Raw genomic sequence first — 16,343 nt, 5'->3', positions numbered from 1 at the left:
AGCTATAATACTAGGTAATTTTTGTTTAATGTTCTCCCCTGCTTCCTCCTATTAGTACCATAAAACGTGTTAAAGTGCATTTGTGCATGTTTTACAGGTAGCAACAGCCAGAGATTTCAAGACCAATAGGCTTTTCATGTAAGACATTAAGCATTTGACATGGAATGTACCACTGAAATGAAAGCGAAAGGGGGGTAGCAGCATTCAAGAGCCAATTTCCATTTCAAACTGCATTCTGGCACTTTATACTCCATCACCACTGGCAGATCAATATTTAATGCTTGGAGATTCTAGCTCTGCAGGAGTCATGTCAGGGGACCTCTCGAGCCAATCTGCTTGGATAGAGGAGTGATAATTATTCATGGGCTCCTGCCTCTTGCTCTTTCTTTTGCACAGCCCCACTCTGCTGACTCAGTGCCTTAGTCTTCTCTCTCTCTCCCTCCACTGCTGTAGCTGGACCTCTTTGCCTTCACAACCTCTGAGCGTCTGTACACCTCACAATGGCTAAAACTGCAATGGGTAAGGAAATAGTACCATCTCTTTTGTCTTCATCCTGTATAATAGCTGCTCTATTCTAGAAATCTGCTGTCCGTGGTGCTGACGGAGCGCTGATAATACTTATAATCAAAAATACTGTTTTTATTTCTATTATTCTCCTTGGGTTGTTGTTTTTTGTTGTTTTTTTACAGCCAAAACCTGGAAGCAGCTGAGAATTTGAGGGTTCCTTATAAGTCTCTGGTTTACTTTTAAAAAGAAAAATCCACTTCGATTGTTTTACACCCCTAGCAACAAATCAGTTCATCCGGAGTATTAACAGCGCAATCCGATTGCAATTCTAGCGGTCTGCTTTAGTGTTTTGGGTCAGGTAAACCATTTCCAGAGCACTTTTCTGGGACTGGCGTGTGGCAAAAAGGAACAAGTTATTCTGTGTTTTATGCGGAGTTGTTTCCAGCCTCCTAAAATCACGCCCTGCTCATCGCCTGGTGCTTGCAACCGGAGGGGGTGCGAGTTTAGGAGAATGCATTGGGGGAAACTGACCAGTCCTTTTCGACTTGAAATTGGTCAGCCTTTTTGAATTAGATGGAGACGGCATTAAATCCAACTATCTTTATTGCGTAAAGAGGAAGTGAAGAAGGGGTTTAAGAATTAGGTTGCGCTGCCTTTGTGTTAAAGATGGACGGGTGGTGTACGTGTTTTTCCTCCCTTTTACCCCCGTTGTAGGGTGGGGGTTTAGGGTTGCGGTCGCCTTGGCTTTCTTTGTGTAAGGCTGTCATGCAGCCGTTGCTCCGGGCGTTCCCGGCGAGAGCGCACCTGCAGAGAGAGCGACGCCACAGACTCCAGCAGCCCGACACAATGCAGAGCGACCCCACCCATATCGTTGTTGCTGCTGCTGCTGCTGCCTAGTCACAGGCGCACTGGGGAATCCTCCCCCTCCCCTGCTTTTTTTTCTCTCCCACCCACTCCCAACGCTCAGCTAGCAAGGGAGAAAAAAGAAGGGGCTGGAGGACAGGAAAGAAAAGGCACTTCACCCTTTCCAAATTGCAGCTATTGCTTATCAGCATCGGTTTTCCGCTCCCTTCCAGTTGTTTGCTTCTGCAGCAACCTCTCCGACCCCCTTGATCTCTAGAGGCTGGTTCTTTTAGTAGCCAGATTGTTGGGGGGAGAGGGGGGGAAAGTAGGTCACTGGATTACAAACCTCTACCTCTTCCTTCTCCCCACCCCGCTAGAATTGCCCCACCTGCTGTAATGCCTCCAGCGACCTTGTTTTCATTTTGTCTCGTTGAAAGCAGAAGCAAATCCCCCTCTCCACGCACACACATGTAGACTCAGCAGCCCCCCAGCCACACCCCTGCACCGCACCCAACCTCCCTCCGCATCTGAAAAGAGGTTCATTGCAGTGCTCACCCAGAGCTCTCCAGCAGTCAGGACTGCAGGTCGGGGAAGAAAGATCATAGCTAGCTGTGTTTTCGGAATTTATACCAAGAAAGGTTATTGTTGAAGTCAGTATAATCTCCTGATTTATTTATTTAGCATCGTTTGGAAGAGAGCCACGGGCTTTCCTTTCCTCTTGCCCCACTGATCCCTCTTTCCTTCTCCCCTTCTCTCTCTTTCTCTGACTTTTTCCTCTCCATCCCAAAACTGAGTCTGCAATAAAACTGCTTTATGGTGGAGAAAACAGATATTGCAGTGAAGGGCGCGGTGGGTACTGGGGAAGTGAAGGGAGACGGTTTGGCGACCAGCATCACACATCTTGAAATGGCTTTTTAAAATATCCAATTCTTTTCTCCACCTTTTGCAAAAATTGAAACCAATATATTATAAGGGGGTGCCGATTTCCCCCCTAAAAATACCAACTGACACACAGGCAACTTGGGGAGAGATCATATTTCTTTTTTTCCCTTCCCCCTGGTCCTCCCTCTTGCAAACAAAAGCCTTGTCACCTAGGAATCTTGCTCATTTGCTGCACTCTCACTTGTCCAAAATTAATACGGATGCTCACTGAGCCCCACTCCTTAAAGGCTTCTTTCTTTTGGGTTCGAGGTGCTCGTTGCTGCAGGAAGCCACTCCAGCCCACTGGCAGAGGGCTTTGTTATTCCTGAGGGATGGGCATGAGACAGCTGTTTATGCCAATGCAGCCAGACAGGAGTCTGGCCTCATCCCCTTCCCACTCCTCCCCAATGCTGCAATCGGGTAATCAGTATTGATAATTTGTAGTCAGTCAGAGACTGGTCACTGCAGAAGGCCCCTGTTCAGGATTCCATAGCCACAGCCAGCAAGGGATCTTCAGGGTTTGGCAAAGGAGGATTTCATGAATCCAATGCAGGTGAGATGGTGGCAGTCACTAGCGGCTGCCGATTAACCCTGATGATTAATAGACCCTTCCTAGTCACTCCACTATTCAGGCCTGCCTTACTTACTTACCAAGGGTATTGTCTGCTAGCATAAATAAATGCAGTGCCTTATTCTTAAAACTCCCTCATGAGTAACTGCATTGCCGCATAGACAATAACATCTTCATTTTCAGTTTTTTTTTAAAAATTAAAAAATTGAACTGAAGTCATGGAATCATACAACTGAAAGAGACCTCTGAGATCATCCTGCCAATGCAGAGATTCATTGCTAAAGCATCATTGAAAGGAACATAGGAACTAGGAAGCTGCCTTAGACTGAGTTAGACCATTGGTCCATCTAATTCTGCATTGTCTACCCTGACGGGCCATGGTTCTTAAGGTTTTCAAACAGGGTTCTCACCCAGCCCTACCTGGAGATGTCAGGCATTGTACACAAGACCCTCTGCATGTAAAGGAGATGGTCTACCAGTGAGCTGCAGCTCTTCCCCCAAAATATTTTGAATATTAGAACAGAGGAAGCTGTCCTATACTGAGTCCATTGGTCCATCAGACTCAGTATTGTCTACACTGACAAGCCTGGTTTCAGACAAGGGTCTTTCCCAGGCCCACCTGGAGATGCCTGGGATTGAATGTGGAACCTTCTGCATGGGGAGCAGATGTTCCACCACTGAGCCATGTCCCAAGGTGGCTGCCCAGCCTCTTCTTCAAAACCTTTGATGAAGGAGAGTCCACCACCTCCTGAGACAGTCTGTTCTGTTGCCAAACAGCAGAAACCATCAGGAGGCTCTTCCTGACGTTTAGTCTAAATCCTTTCTCTTGTAATTTGGACCCAATGGTTCAGGCCCCACCCTGGGGAGCAGCAGAAAACGTATTTGCTCCATTGTCTATGTGGCAACCCTTCAAATATTTGAAGATGGCTTTTGTATCTCCTCTAAACATCCCTAGTGAAAAACTGCTTATGCAAAATTATTTTCAGTTGTTTACACATGCAAATTTGAAAGAATGTTTTGGTAGCTAAAATATAATCCATCTGTTCCCCCTCCCACTGGGTATGGTTGTCATCTTGTTTCCTCACTGAGGCTCTTTGCCTTTTCTCACTAAAAGATGCAGTGATGGGAAAGCTGTATCTGTTGAACTTAAGCCTGTAATGGCACCAGAGTTCTAGGGGAGAGGTGGGGGCGACTCCTATATCAGTTGAAAAATTCTCTGATTAATGTCCTAGGGTAGGGAAGTAGAGTTGCTATTCCAGAAGGAACGCAGATATGCAGTCCTCATCTCAGTGTGGGAGAGAAACACTTGGTTCTCATTAAGCTGGAAGGCTGTCAATTATTTTTAAGACAAATAATTGCACTGCGGGATGTATACTTCCACAGAAAATGGATCAATGAATAGATTAAGAACTAGGCACTGATTTGACAACAGATGTATAGCATTATTTAATGGTTTAGGCTGACTTTCCGTCATACATGGGTCCTGACATTAAAATACTAGCTTTCCAAGAACTGCATGAATTCTGGTCATTTCAGCTCAGCACAGAGGTCCTCACCAGTTACTGATTTTCAAAGAAATGTGCCAGGGGCAGATGTTCAGACCTAGAAGCCCTACTCCTACTAAAATATAGGTCAGAGTGAGCAATGGGTGTTGAGTTGGAAAGTTAAGAAAGCTGTACATGTCAGAGGAATTCTCTTTCTATGTGAGATTACAATAAGGAGGCAGCTTGCTGGAATAAGCCCATCTAGTCTGGCATTCTGTAAATGCCTGCAAAACAGGGTGCTGGAATTTGTGGCCCTCCAGATGTTGCTGGACTACAAGTCTCATTATTCTGACGATTGGCCATGCTGGCTGGGACTGAAGGGAGTTTTGAGTTCAAACATGTGATCTGGAGGATGACTACTCCTACTGTAAAATCTTACCAGGAAGAGTTGGTGATGGCTATCACCAACTCTTTGTCCCACCATCTGTTGTTACCAAGCCTTTGAACATGAAGGCTATAGTTAGCCAACAATTGAGCTGGTTTACTTCCAGTTAAATTGCACTTAGGGCTAAGGTGCTTACTGTTAATTATGAGCAAATACTCGTACTGGAGAAGGAGCCTTAAAAGTGGTGGCCCCATACTTAGAAAAGTTCACTATCTGCCATCTTGAGACCAGCTAAGCCATTCCTGTTCAATGCACCTTTTATTCTACCATAGAAGCTGGTTGTGATCTTCGATTTGTTAAATTACAGTGTTTTAATATCTCATTTTTATTAATGTATTGCACTTATCTTTTATGTATTTTTAAAGCTGTTGGAAGCTGCCCAATTTTAAGATAAAGGGGGATGTAAAATGTTTAAGTAAAAACATGTATAGTTCCCTATTTTCTAGGAATATTGATGCATATCTGAAGGGGGTTTTTGCATCTCCCATGACAATTTGTTGCTGCTTTGGTTATGTTTTTCCTGTCAAAACCTAACTATATCATTTCTTTGCAAACTGCCACAGCTTTTATTCTAAATACATCAAGAACAGCCAAATTTAAGCACTTTTTTAGTGCCACTGATTTAAACGGGAGAGAGATTTAAGCACATACACAACACTCACACTGAAATCAATGGAATTTAAAAGAGCTAAATTCTGACAGGCGCATGTTCATTGCTTTCCAGTCTAAAAGCTTCACTAGGTTATGGCACATGATGCTAGACAACCACATGCTTAAGTGCCTAGACAGATACAGGCTAATGGATTGTGTCTCATCTACCAGCATCATTAATGTGAATTTATTAGAATATTGGGTTTAATGTGGGGAAATGTCTTAGGTCATAACCCTCAAACCATATCTTCAGCACTTCAGCTTTATTTCATGGTTTGATTTCTAAATCATAGCCAGTTTTACAAAAATGTGCTGATAACTGTAATAAATGTGTCGCTTGCACAAAATAGTAGGGCAGAATTTGGCCTAAAACGGAACAAGAATGCTAGTATTTTTCTCAGAATGTCCACTGTTCTTTGGTATTCATGCTTATATTGTTCAACTTTGTTTTTAAAGACTAGTAATTCAGTCTTCAGAAAGTGTCAAGGAGTTCCTGTTGCCAAATCTATAGGAGCCTGCTCTCTCGATAAAAACATAAGAAAATAATGATCCAAAGCCAGTACACACTTCTGAATATAATTGTCTATATAATTAATAAAACAACAACAACATGTGTAACTGAGGATTAGAGAGTATGTATAGTCCTAAAATCTCTTTTGGCTTGTTCTGGTCTCTGGAATCCAGAAGCTGTGTCATATGGCAAGGCCAGAGAAGTCTCAGATACCTAGTTGTTACTGGTTTCCAGTCATTCCCCCCCCCCCCAGCTTTATACAATTCTGTACTAAAATTTGAAATTGGTTTCTGTCTGAGTTATAAGCAGTTGCAAGTTGTGTTTGTAATGTTTCCTTACTATTTATATCAAGGTTGGGGAACCTGTGGCCCTACTAATGTTGCTGAACAACAGCTCCCATCATCCCTAGCCATTGGCCATGCTTGCTGGGGCTGATGGGAGTTTTTGGTTCAGCAGCATCTAGTGGTCTACAGGTTCCCGACCCCTGATTTATACAGTACTTGGTTATTAGGTTTCTGCCTTGGCCTTCCTTCAAGCCACTCATGACAGAGAACAAGCCCTATTCACATTTATCCTGGGCAGGGGCAGAGATCATCTATTTAAACATATATCTGCTCCATTTCCAGAGAAAATGAGATGGTCCACATTTAAAGGAGCATTATAAAGTGGTTCTCCAACTCTCCTCTACATCAGCGGTAGCCAGTGTGGTACCCTTGAGAGATTGTGGGACATCAGCTTCCATGAGCCCCAGCCAGCATAGCCCATAGTTTGGGGTGGTGGAGTCTAACAACATATGATGTACACATACTGTGGGGGGAATCTTCCTCTGTTGAGCTCAGATATTGGAAATGAGCTTGACTGTGGGGGGAAAGCACATTGAGAGAGGGGTTGTAGAAAGGTAGGTGGCAGTCAGAGTGAGGCTCCTACATTCCTTACCCAAGGAGATGTTTTGCTGTTAAAAATCATATCTACACAGCCATATTATTTTTCTAAATAAATTAAAAAAAATGTCCAATAGCACCTTAAAGGTAAAGGTAAAGGTACCCCTGCCCGTACGGGCCAGTCTTGACAGACTCTAGGGTTGTGCGCTCATCTCACTCTATAGGCCGGGAGCCAGCGCTGTCCGCAGACACTTCCGGGTCACGTGGCCAGCGGGTCACGTGGCACACGGAAACGCCATTTACCTTCCTGCTATAAAGCGGTACCTATTTATCTACTTGCACTTAAGGGTGCTTTCGAACTGCTATGTGGGCAGGAGCTGGGACCGAACGAAGGAGCTCACCCCCCCGCGGGGATTCGAACCGCCGACCATGCGATCGTCAAGTCCTAGGCGCTGAGGTTTTACCCACAGCGCCACCCGCGTGTAGAATAGCACCTTAGAGACGAATTTCTTCTGGGTATAAACGTTCGTGTGCATGCACACTTCTTCATGCACACAAAAGCTTATACCCAGAACAAACTTAGTTGGTCTCTAAGGTTCTACTGGACAATTTTTATTTTTATTTTTATTTATTTCAACTGCGTCAGAACAACACAGCTACCTACCTGGATATTATTTTTCTGTGCAACTGGGACATGGGTCTGGTGCCATAACATCTGAAGGGAGGCATAATGGCAGGCCCATAGACACCCAATAATTTTGTGGCAAAAAGCAGGAATTTGAACCAGAGTCCTACACTCTGTACCCTAGCAGTGGCACACTAGGTCATCATCCATTTGATTATTTTTCTCCAAAATATTCTTCAAAGGTGCTAGCTAATGAAACTAAAGCAGTCTGTCTCTATATAAAATCAAACCCATCCCAAAAAAATATACATTTATAATATAAAACAAATTTCAGTAGTCGTATTTATTAAATTTGCTAGTCTTTTTATCTTACCCAAGGCAACCCAAAGCAACTTACAACAGCAAAAATAGTAATAAGCAAAGGGTTCAGCATTCCTCACTATAACTCAGACTTCCATTCTTTGCATGTGATTGGGGCAGACAGATGATTAAAGACACAGCTCTGTGACTATTCTTTTGGACCACCATATATCCCATAGGAATTATGTCAAACAAAAGCAAACTGGCAACAAATTAGTGAGGATGTTGGAATGACCCATGCTGAAATCTGGAGACAGGCTGATTTGATCTGTGAAGCCAAATATATTCTTGTTGTTGACTTCAACCAAAATGGCATCCAAGTTCTTTACATAACTGAAAAGTTATGTATTCAAGGAAGAAAATACTTAGGCATCATAATACAATGTCCACAATCATAATCACAACCACATGTGGTCTTCCATGTGTTGTTGGACTACACAGGATAGTGGCCCCTAGTCAACATTAAGTGGTACCAGCTGTCCAGAGTTTCACACAAGTCTTTCTTTCTGTTGGTCAATGGCCCAAGGGACACCTCTGAAATTACAGATCAGGTCAACTAGCAGTTGGACTGATCTACACCTTCAAAGCTCTTCTCCCATGGTTGCCATATCTCTTGCTCTCCTCCCTGCACCCCTCCTGCCCACCTCTGCTAGAACGAGCTATGGCAGGCCACATCAGGCCCATGGCCTAGAGGTCATAGATAATGGAACATAAAATATGAACATGCATACTTGACCTTTAAAGCCCTAACCCTGTGGAACACCCTCCCATCAGATGTCAAGGCAATAAACAACTATCTGACTTTTAGAAGACATCTGAAGGCAGCCCTGTTTAGGGAAGTGTTTAACATTTGATGTTTTATTATGTTTTATAATGCTTTTAATTCTGTTGGGAGCCGCCCAGAGTGGCTGGGGAAACCCAGCTAGATGGGCAGGGGTATAAATAATAAATAATGTAGTAGTAGTAGTAGTAGTAGTAGTAGTAGTAGTAATAGGCAACAATACCTATACCAAAGCACCTGCATTTCTCAAAATATGCAAAACCTCTGAATACAGTTGACTGTGGGTATGAGTGTGCATACTGTGGAACATTTTGTGGAAAGCAAAATGTCTTATTGTATCACTTCCAACTCTGAAAGCAGTTAACGCCCATCTCCAGACACTACTTTAGAGCCAAGTCACATAGTTCTACTTACACAAGCTTAATGTTAAACACTCTCACTTTATACGCTGTGCATGTAAGGGCTAGTATACCCATTTCTGCCTTGCCGCTTCAGGCTGAACTATGGACCTTTCTGAAGAACCATATTTTGCCTCATGTAGAATTATGATGATAAGCTTTTATATCCTGCTCACATGACAGCCTGAAGTATATGCATGTTTCTAAGCCAGCCATTTTCTAAGCTGATAAGAATTTTTTTTGTTAGGATATCTTAGGGCAATCCGAAAACAGAACCAGGATTTAATTTCACCCTGTGCCACTTCGTACATTTGATATTGATTGTGCAGCTGTGTCAGAACACAATAGAATTTGTGGGAGCAGAAAAGTGACATTAATAATTACTATTTTGAGTTTTGGAATAATATTTTCATGCAATATACTGAAAATGACATTTGAAGATTATGTCATATTATGAGGATTATTTTCTTAAAAATAAGTAGCTCTTTCAGTCATCTGGTTTTTTAATGGTACTATTAAATGCAAGTGTATTTTTACTTGATCTATTCAGATTAATTTGCAAAGACTGCTTTTAAAGGTTGTATTCCAATCAGCCATAACTAAAACGGATTTTTGAGATAATTGTCATGAGAAGAACAAAACTAAAAGCAGAAAATTGCTAGGAACATATCAAAGACTTTAATGTGACTCAGATAAAAATGGCAGTTCTGTCCATGCCACACACCCAATTTCAGTAATTGTATATATAACAATTTATCTTTAGCTGGTTGCAGTGTAAATTTCCTATTTTACCTAAAACACTCACATATATATTGTAATTGTCCTGAAGTATTTCAGTTAGGATGAGCACTTGAGATGGATGAATCTGACAAAGCACTATTTAAACTTTAGGCTGCGTTAACAGGGTGATCCTATGTTCTCAGAAGTAAGGCCCACTTAATTAAATGTGACTAACTAGCCTATGTGTATCTACTGAGAAGGAAATATCACTAAATTCAGTGGGACATACTCCAGTGGAAAGGGTGCATTAGATTGCTCCCTATGCCTGCTAAGATATTTTCTTCCCCTCCTGCTTCCCTTCCTATTGGTGATGCTTCAGTCTGTACCTTTCTTTTCCACTCCTAGTGGTAACCAACCACTGTTTCCTTTGCTTAGGCTGAGCAAATCTTCTAAGTGTGGGTGTTTTAAGAGTCTGGTCCATTAGGGCAAATGGGGCACTTCCCCACCAGTCTGCCCTCAGCCAAATCCTACCTGCCTATCTTCTTGCTTACTACCAATCGGGGAGTTGGGGCATGGCCCAGCCTATCCGTTTCTTCCTCCTTACTGTTGTAGAACTCAGCAGGGATTAGGATGGAGGAAAAGTTAGTTGGCTGTGTCTTGTCATTGTCTGTGGCTCTGCCTTCTCTGGGGCTCCTTGCCTTCTGCCTTACATGTTTTGTTTTGTTTATTCATTAAATGTGTACGCTGCCCTCCACCCACAGTTCTCAGGGTGGTTCACAACATAAAAACACAATATAAAAGCACAAAATACATGATAAAAAATAAGAACAAAAAAACCACAAACCAATAATCACTGCTCTCTACCAACCTTACCTAATGGGCTCCAGCTACCAACAAATACCACTACAGTTTTGAAACATGGTGCCCTCCTTACCACTTATGACTTTATTTATTTAAAAACATTTTACAAGTTCTTTTGAAGAGCTCAAGGCAACTTCTACCAAAGACAACGTTATTGTCCAAACACTAATAGCAATAACAAAGGATACCTCAACACCGCCCCCAAACGCCCCACTAAAAATTCATTACAGTACAGTAGACACATAACTGTAACCAAGAACCATCAGCAGCAAGAGAAGACGATGTTTCTTTACATGCTTTATCTCAGAGGTGGGGGAAAAAACATGCAAGACAAAGTCAAAGCATTAGACATGCCCATTCTAGTATGGTCCTCATGTATCTGCCTAAGGATCTGTGCTACATGTAGCATCCATGCTACAGAATGGACCTCCATCTTCTAGGGGTCACCAACCTTTTGGGGCAAGTGAGCACATTTGGAATTTTGAGCAAGGGCCATGGGTGTCAGTCACAAAATGGCTGCTATGCGGTGTCTGGAATAATACAAAATGGCTGCCACATCTAAAAGAGCAGAAAAAGAGGCAGAAACACAAAAGGATACAGGCATGCCTCCCCTATGTCATGCACTGTGGATTTTTGAGGGGATATTTACTGAGGCCTTTTGTAAGGGTCATAGGACATACTTGTAAATGCAGTGACTGCTTTCAATTTTTTACACTTCTCATGAGTGAGCATGTGAAGGATAATTACAAAACATGCAAGCTGGGACTTGGTATTCATATTATTATGGTATTCACAAAATATATTGTCTGTGTTACAAATAGAAGACCATACAAGCCTCCAGGAAATCACCAAAACAAATTAACCAGGTGAATAGAGGCTGTTAATAGCAGTCTTGCAGGAGATATGCAAGACTAATAAACACCCTAAAGCAGCAACTCAAAGATGTGGGTAGCCCAACTGAACATTCAACCAAATAGCCCTAATTTTAAGAAGCATTTAAAAATAGGTGTCCAAAAATGTTTGCTTCATACAAAAGCAATTCTGGTTCTTCATTCACATTCTCTACAACACTATATCTCTATAGCATCATATCAATTTACATCAGAAGTACACCTAACTTTTAACATTGTGGGTTGTATCCAGAGTTACCTTCCAAGAACAGAAAGACTTTGTCCATTTCCAGAAGGGACCTAAATCCAGTGGAGACCAGTATAATTGTAGTGGCAAAGTTTAAAATGCAGGGTCCCTTCTTGATAAGTCACAGCCATGTCTCCTCAGAACCACACACCCTCACAGCCATGTCCCTTTTAAGATTATACAATAATCTTTAAATTCTACAATAATAATAATTAGGGGTGCATCTCAGAGATCAGTGCTGGGATCTCCATATGTTTCCTTTCAGCTAGATCTGCTATTTTATGCATGCATACATGGACAAATGATTTGGAGTGCTCCTGTACCTTATTTTGGAATGACTTTAGCCGTGTTTTCCTTGAAGTTCCATTGTACATAATAGCATTTGCACACCATTCTCTTGAAACCAAAGCACCCTGTGTTTTCAATGTTCCTTAATGCTTAGTTTGGAGGCATACAGAAAAACTCCTCCTTGGTGTTGTTCCCACTTGCCTCCTATAGGGTGACCCTAGGAGCCAATCCTCTGGCTGACCCTTCTCCTTTCACTCTGATTGGCTCCAATCAGTAGCTTTTAAAAAAAAACTCCCATTTCATGATGAATGACAGCTCTTGAACATTGGAGACAGGGTCTCCACTGGGACCCTGCTGCAAATATAGTAATGGGTCTTTGACTCACCAACCCCTCATGATCCCAGACCACTACACCTCTTGTGGAAACTCCACCTGAAACAAGGGGAAGGAAGTAATTTTGGCTGACTCATCCATCTCCCTCCAGCCAGCTTCCACATGGTTCCAGAAGGGCTCCTCCAATCCACTGAAACAGATATTTACGGGCCGCAGGAGAGAAAAAAATCCACAAAAATCAACTTCCCACCACTTCTTAACATGGGAGCAAATGGGACCTCAGGATTGAGTCCAGTAATAATATATAATAAGATTGTTGGTAATAGTTCAATCTCATGTTGACTAGATTGACTAGTTAGCAGTACATATTTTGGAGACAGTCTTATATTCGCAAGGAATCAGCAAATTTCCTGTTTTCCCTGTTTAAATTTTAAAATATGAGATTTCCAAAGGAATATTTTGAATGGAGAATATTGCATCAGAATTTTGAGTGGTTTGGTATTGTTAGTACCTATTGGTTGTTTAGTTTTTGGAAGCTGTCAAATAGAAAAAGCTGCCAACTCTCTAAATACTAAATTCATTGCATTCTATTCAGCAGCATTCAGTACTGTCAAAAACTATTACATGCCAACTAGCAACTACTGCCAGGTACTAGATATCCTTGCATATTACTAAACCATAGACTTGTGTTTTTAAAACTATTGTACACCAGTTCCAAGTTACTAAATATAATTGTGTGTCATCCATCAAGTACTCTCAAAAGATAAATTAAGCCTACACAGCTTGGGATCGCTCCCTCCAAGCTAAATGCAGCCCTATAGCCCACCAGGGATTTGCTGCTGCCTGCTTGGGAGCGTAAAAACACTGGGGTGGGGGTAGTGCTAAGCAACTGTCGAGCAGGCATATATTACATGGCAGGTGGGCTCCATTCAGCTTGCCTGGCCTCAAAATTGCAAGCAGACTGTATTTTTACTATTTCCCATCAGCTATCAAATACCAGCAGGAGCCTGATGACACCTCTTTTGCAAATCTTGTAGGAGCAATTGAAGTTTTCTATACCTCTGGGGAAACAGCGTATCTAGATGGGTCACAAATTGTGTTGCCCTGATTTAGGAGCTCTTGTGTAGAATTTAGTCAACATATTTTCTGTCTTGGGGCACTATTTTTCAGGAGAACTTAGGCTTTATTAAGCTGTTTTGGCACAGGCTGGAGAAAGGATGTGGAAAGTTTTTTAGCCAAGGTTGCATTTCCTTTGGCTAACTTCCTGGGAGGGTACCACATGCTAGTGGGAGGTGGAGCCCAAGGCAAAAGTAAGCAGGTCACTGAATGTGAATTTTACCTTCGCACAATAGGCTGGTTTCCACCCATGCATGCACACATCTTTATCCTCCATCCAGGAAGGTAAAAGGCCTTATCAGATTTCAGGGACACATTCCAGTCATGCAAAAACACTTGAGCAGAAGGTGCAACAGGGCTGGTCGTGGAGAAGTGTGGGCTGGGAAGGGCAGACAGAGAGGCTAGTCCTCCCAGCCTGAGGTACCTGGTCTCTGGGTTAGAGTAAAGTAAGTTGAAGTATTAATTAACTCCAAAATGTGGCAAACTTCTACTGTGAATTCCTTTGTGATCCTTTGAATGGACATCTACCACCTTGGCTCTATTCAGAATTAGTTCAGTATTTATGAACATTCTCTGCAAATTCTTAGAAAGTCCTTTAATTCATACAGCTGACAAATGCAAGATGGTGCTTCTTTGAGAATCCACTGCCAAGCAGTGTAGACTCTGGCCTCAAATATCTGAAAGACCACCTCCTTCTCTAAAGACCCTCTTGGGTGCTGAGATTGGCAGATGGGGCCCTCTTGGTAGCTCCTCCACCCTCAGAGGTTTGGGATGGTGGCCTGGGAATGGGCATTCTCTGTGGTGGCCCCTAAGCTGTGGAATTCCCTCCCCACAGAACTGAGTCTGGCACCTTCATTATACAGCTTCCGGAGAATGCTGAAAACACACCTCTTTTCTCTGGTTTTTGAATCCTGGGGGTATATATTTTTAGGACCCATCTTATTTTTTGTGGTTGTAAATTGTTTAAAACTTTTTTTAATATTGTGTTTTAATGTTATAATAGAAGCCCTGGGGACATTACACTCTAGATAAATTTGTACCATGATGACCTAATTATGGGCACTGGTGATGTCTTTACCTCAAGCCAGTTTAAGAGTCTTTCCCGCTCTTCAGTGAACCCTGGGGGCTGTAGTCCTAAAGCAGGAACTAGGAATCTCTAACAGGGAATTATCAGCATCTTCACTAAACTACAATACCTAGGATTCTTTGAGAAAAGCCATGGAGACAGTTAAAGAGATAAGCTTGCAGCGTAAAAATGCCAGCTGTATTCCATGCTGATTGTCATCAAGATAACATATGCAAATTCATGCTGATATGCCGGCAAGAGACTCAGCAAGAGGGTCTCAGCAAACGGTTGCTTTCATGTATTGCATTTGTTTGCTTCTAATTGATTCACTTGCAGTTGTTTTGTAATTGTATATGTTCTACGATTCTATGTACAGTACTTACCAATTTCTGATTAAAATGTAGCACACATTTGAAGTCAGCCTACCACAGGCTACAGTTAACATATCATAGCCTTAGGAGAACAGCACCCGTACTTCTCTGTTTAAATAACAGATGAGATGCTTAGTGTTAATAAGATGTAAATCACTTGCCTAGTCTGCAGCCAACAGCTTTACATACAGTTCTGTCTCATGTATCTTCAAGAAATTCAGGTATCGGTCGGTACCTGAGAGTGAAAAAAGGCATTGACAAGAATGAAGTTCTTTGAGAACTATGGATCCTTCTTCCAATTAGCACAGGGTGGTACCTATCATCACAACAACTCTATGATGTAGATTAGGCTGACAGGGTAACTGGACAAATGTAACCAAGTTTCCAGACTTGTGGAGCAGCCACCAAACAAAGCTCCTCTGTGATCCCTTGTGTTGTTGTAGACTTGGATGTTGCATAAAGAGCTTGCCTGAAGTCTGGGACTACAAGTATCAACTATCTTCTCCAGTCTATTGGACAGCTTTCATCCTGACATTTAGAAATGGATAATGAACAACAGTTTGCTTCCAGTATTCTCAAAATAGCCTAAGAAGAGTGCCTAGTCCAGTATTCTGGTTTCCAGAAATTTGCAACCAGAATGCCTCAGGGGATTATGAAAATAAAGGCCATCAACTCAGTATCCTTCCCCTGTTGTTCATTCCCACCATCAGAGGTTGACCACCTTTTGAAATTTCTGCTGCTTTTCAATCCTTGATTGCTGCATAGTTGCCTTGCTGATTTAAGAAGCAGCTTGAGTCCTTTGCTAGCATTCACTTCACTCACATAAGGACAACCATGCAAGGAAGGGGAGAGGCAGCCCTGCAAGCTCTGCCCCACTTATGCTGCATCACATCTGCATTGAAGGACATTCTTCCAAAGTGAGGAGGCTCTTTATCTTGTGGAAATTCCCTGCATGAGATAGAATCCTGTTTTAATCTCACTATGAATCCAAGTCACACCTATAACTCCATAGGCAGAGGAGGCGCCTGATTTCAGAAGAATGACCTTCAAGGGAAGGTCGCCTGCTGGAGAACAGGACATAGGATAAACCCTGCAGCTGGATCAGACCAAGGACCCATCTAGCTCAACACTCACTTCTCACAGTGGCCAACCAGATGCCATTGGAGAGCCCATAAGCAAAACCTGAGCTCAAGAACACTCACCTCCCCACCTTCAATCTTCAGCAACTGATACTTAAGAACCATGCTATATCTGCCAGCATAGGGAGCAAGAAGGCTTGCCAAATGCATGATTTATTTATATATTTTATTTGTGAATCATTTCCCATGAGGCATCTTGAAGCAATTTGCAATATCATTGTAAAGCAATTTACAATATAATTATGTATTTGCCAACAGGATTCCTTGCCGGCCCTGCACCATAAGGTCCCAGGGCAGGTTATAAAAATACAATATTCATTGCATAAGTGAATTG

The 16,343-nt window shown here is 42.3% G+C and overlaps 1 protein-coding gene across 1 annotated transcript in view; it reads left to right on the top strand.

Annotated features, from left to right (window-relative positions):
• Positions 1-390: 390 nt before the first annotated feature.
• Positions 391-16,343, top strand: part of STMN2 (stathmin 2) — a 31,445-nt gene continuing 15,492 nt past the window's right edge. The window contains exon 1 of the mRNA XM_083449882.1: positions 391-519. Coding sequence (XP_083306008.1) covers positions 501-519 — 19 coding nt within the window. The 5' untranslated portion in view covers positions 391-500. The remainder of the gene's footprint in view (positions 520-16,343) is intronic.

The sequence above is a fragment of the Podarcis tiliguerta genome, assembly GCF_965153285.1.
Source record: "Podarcis tiliguerta genome assembly, chromosome: 7".
NCBI lineage: Eukaryota > Metazoa > Chordata > Lepidosauria > Squamata > Lacertidae > Podarcis > Podarcis tiliguerta.
This window is presented reverse-complemented; position numbering and strand designations above follow the sequence as displayed.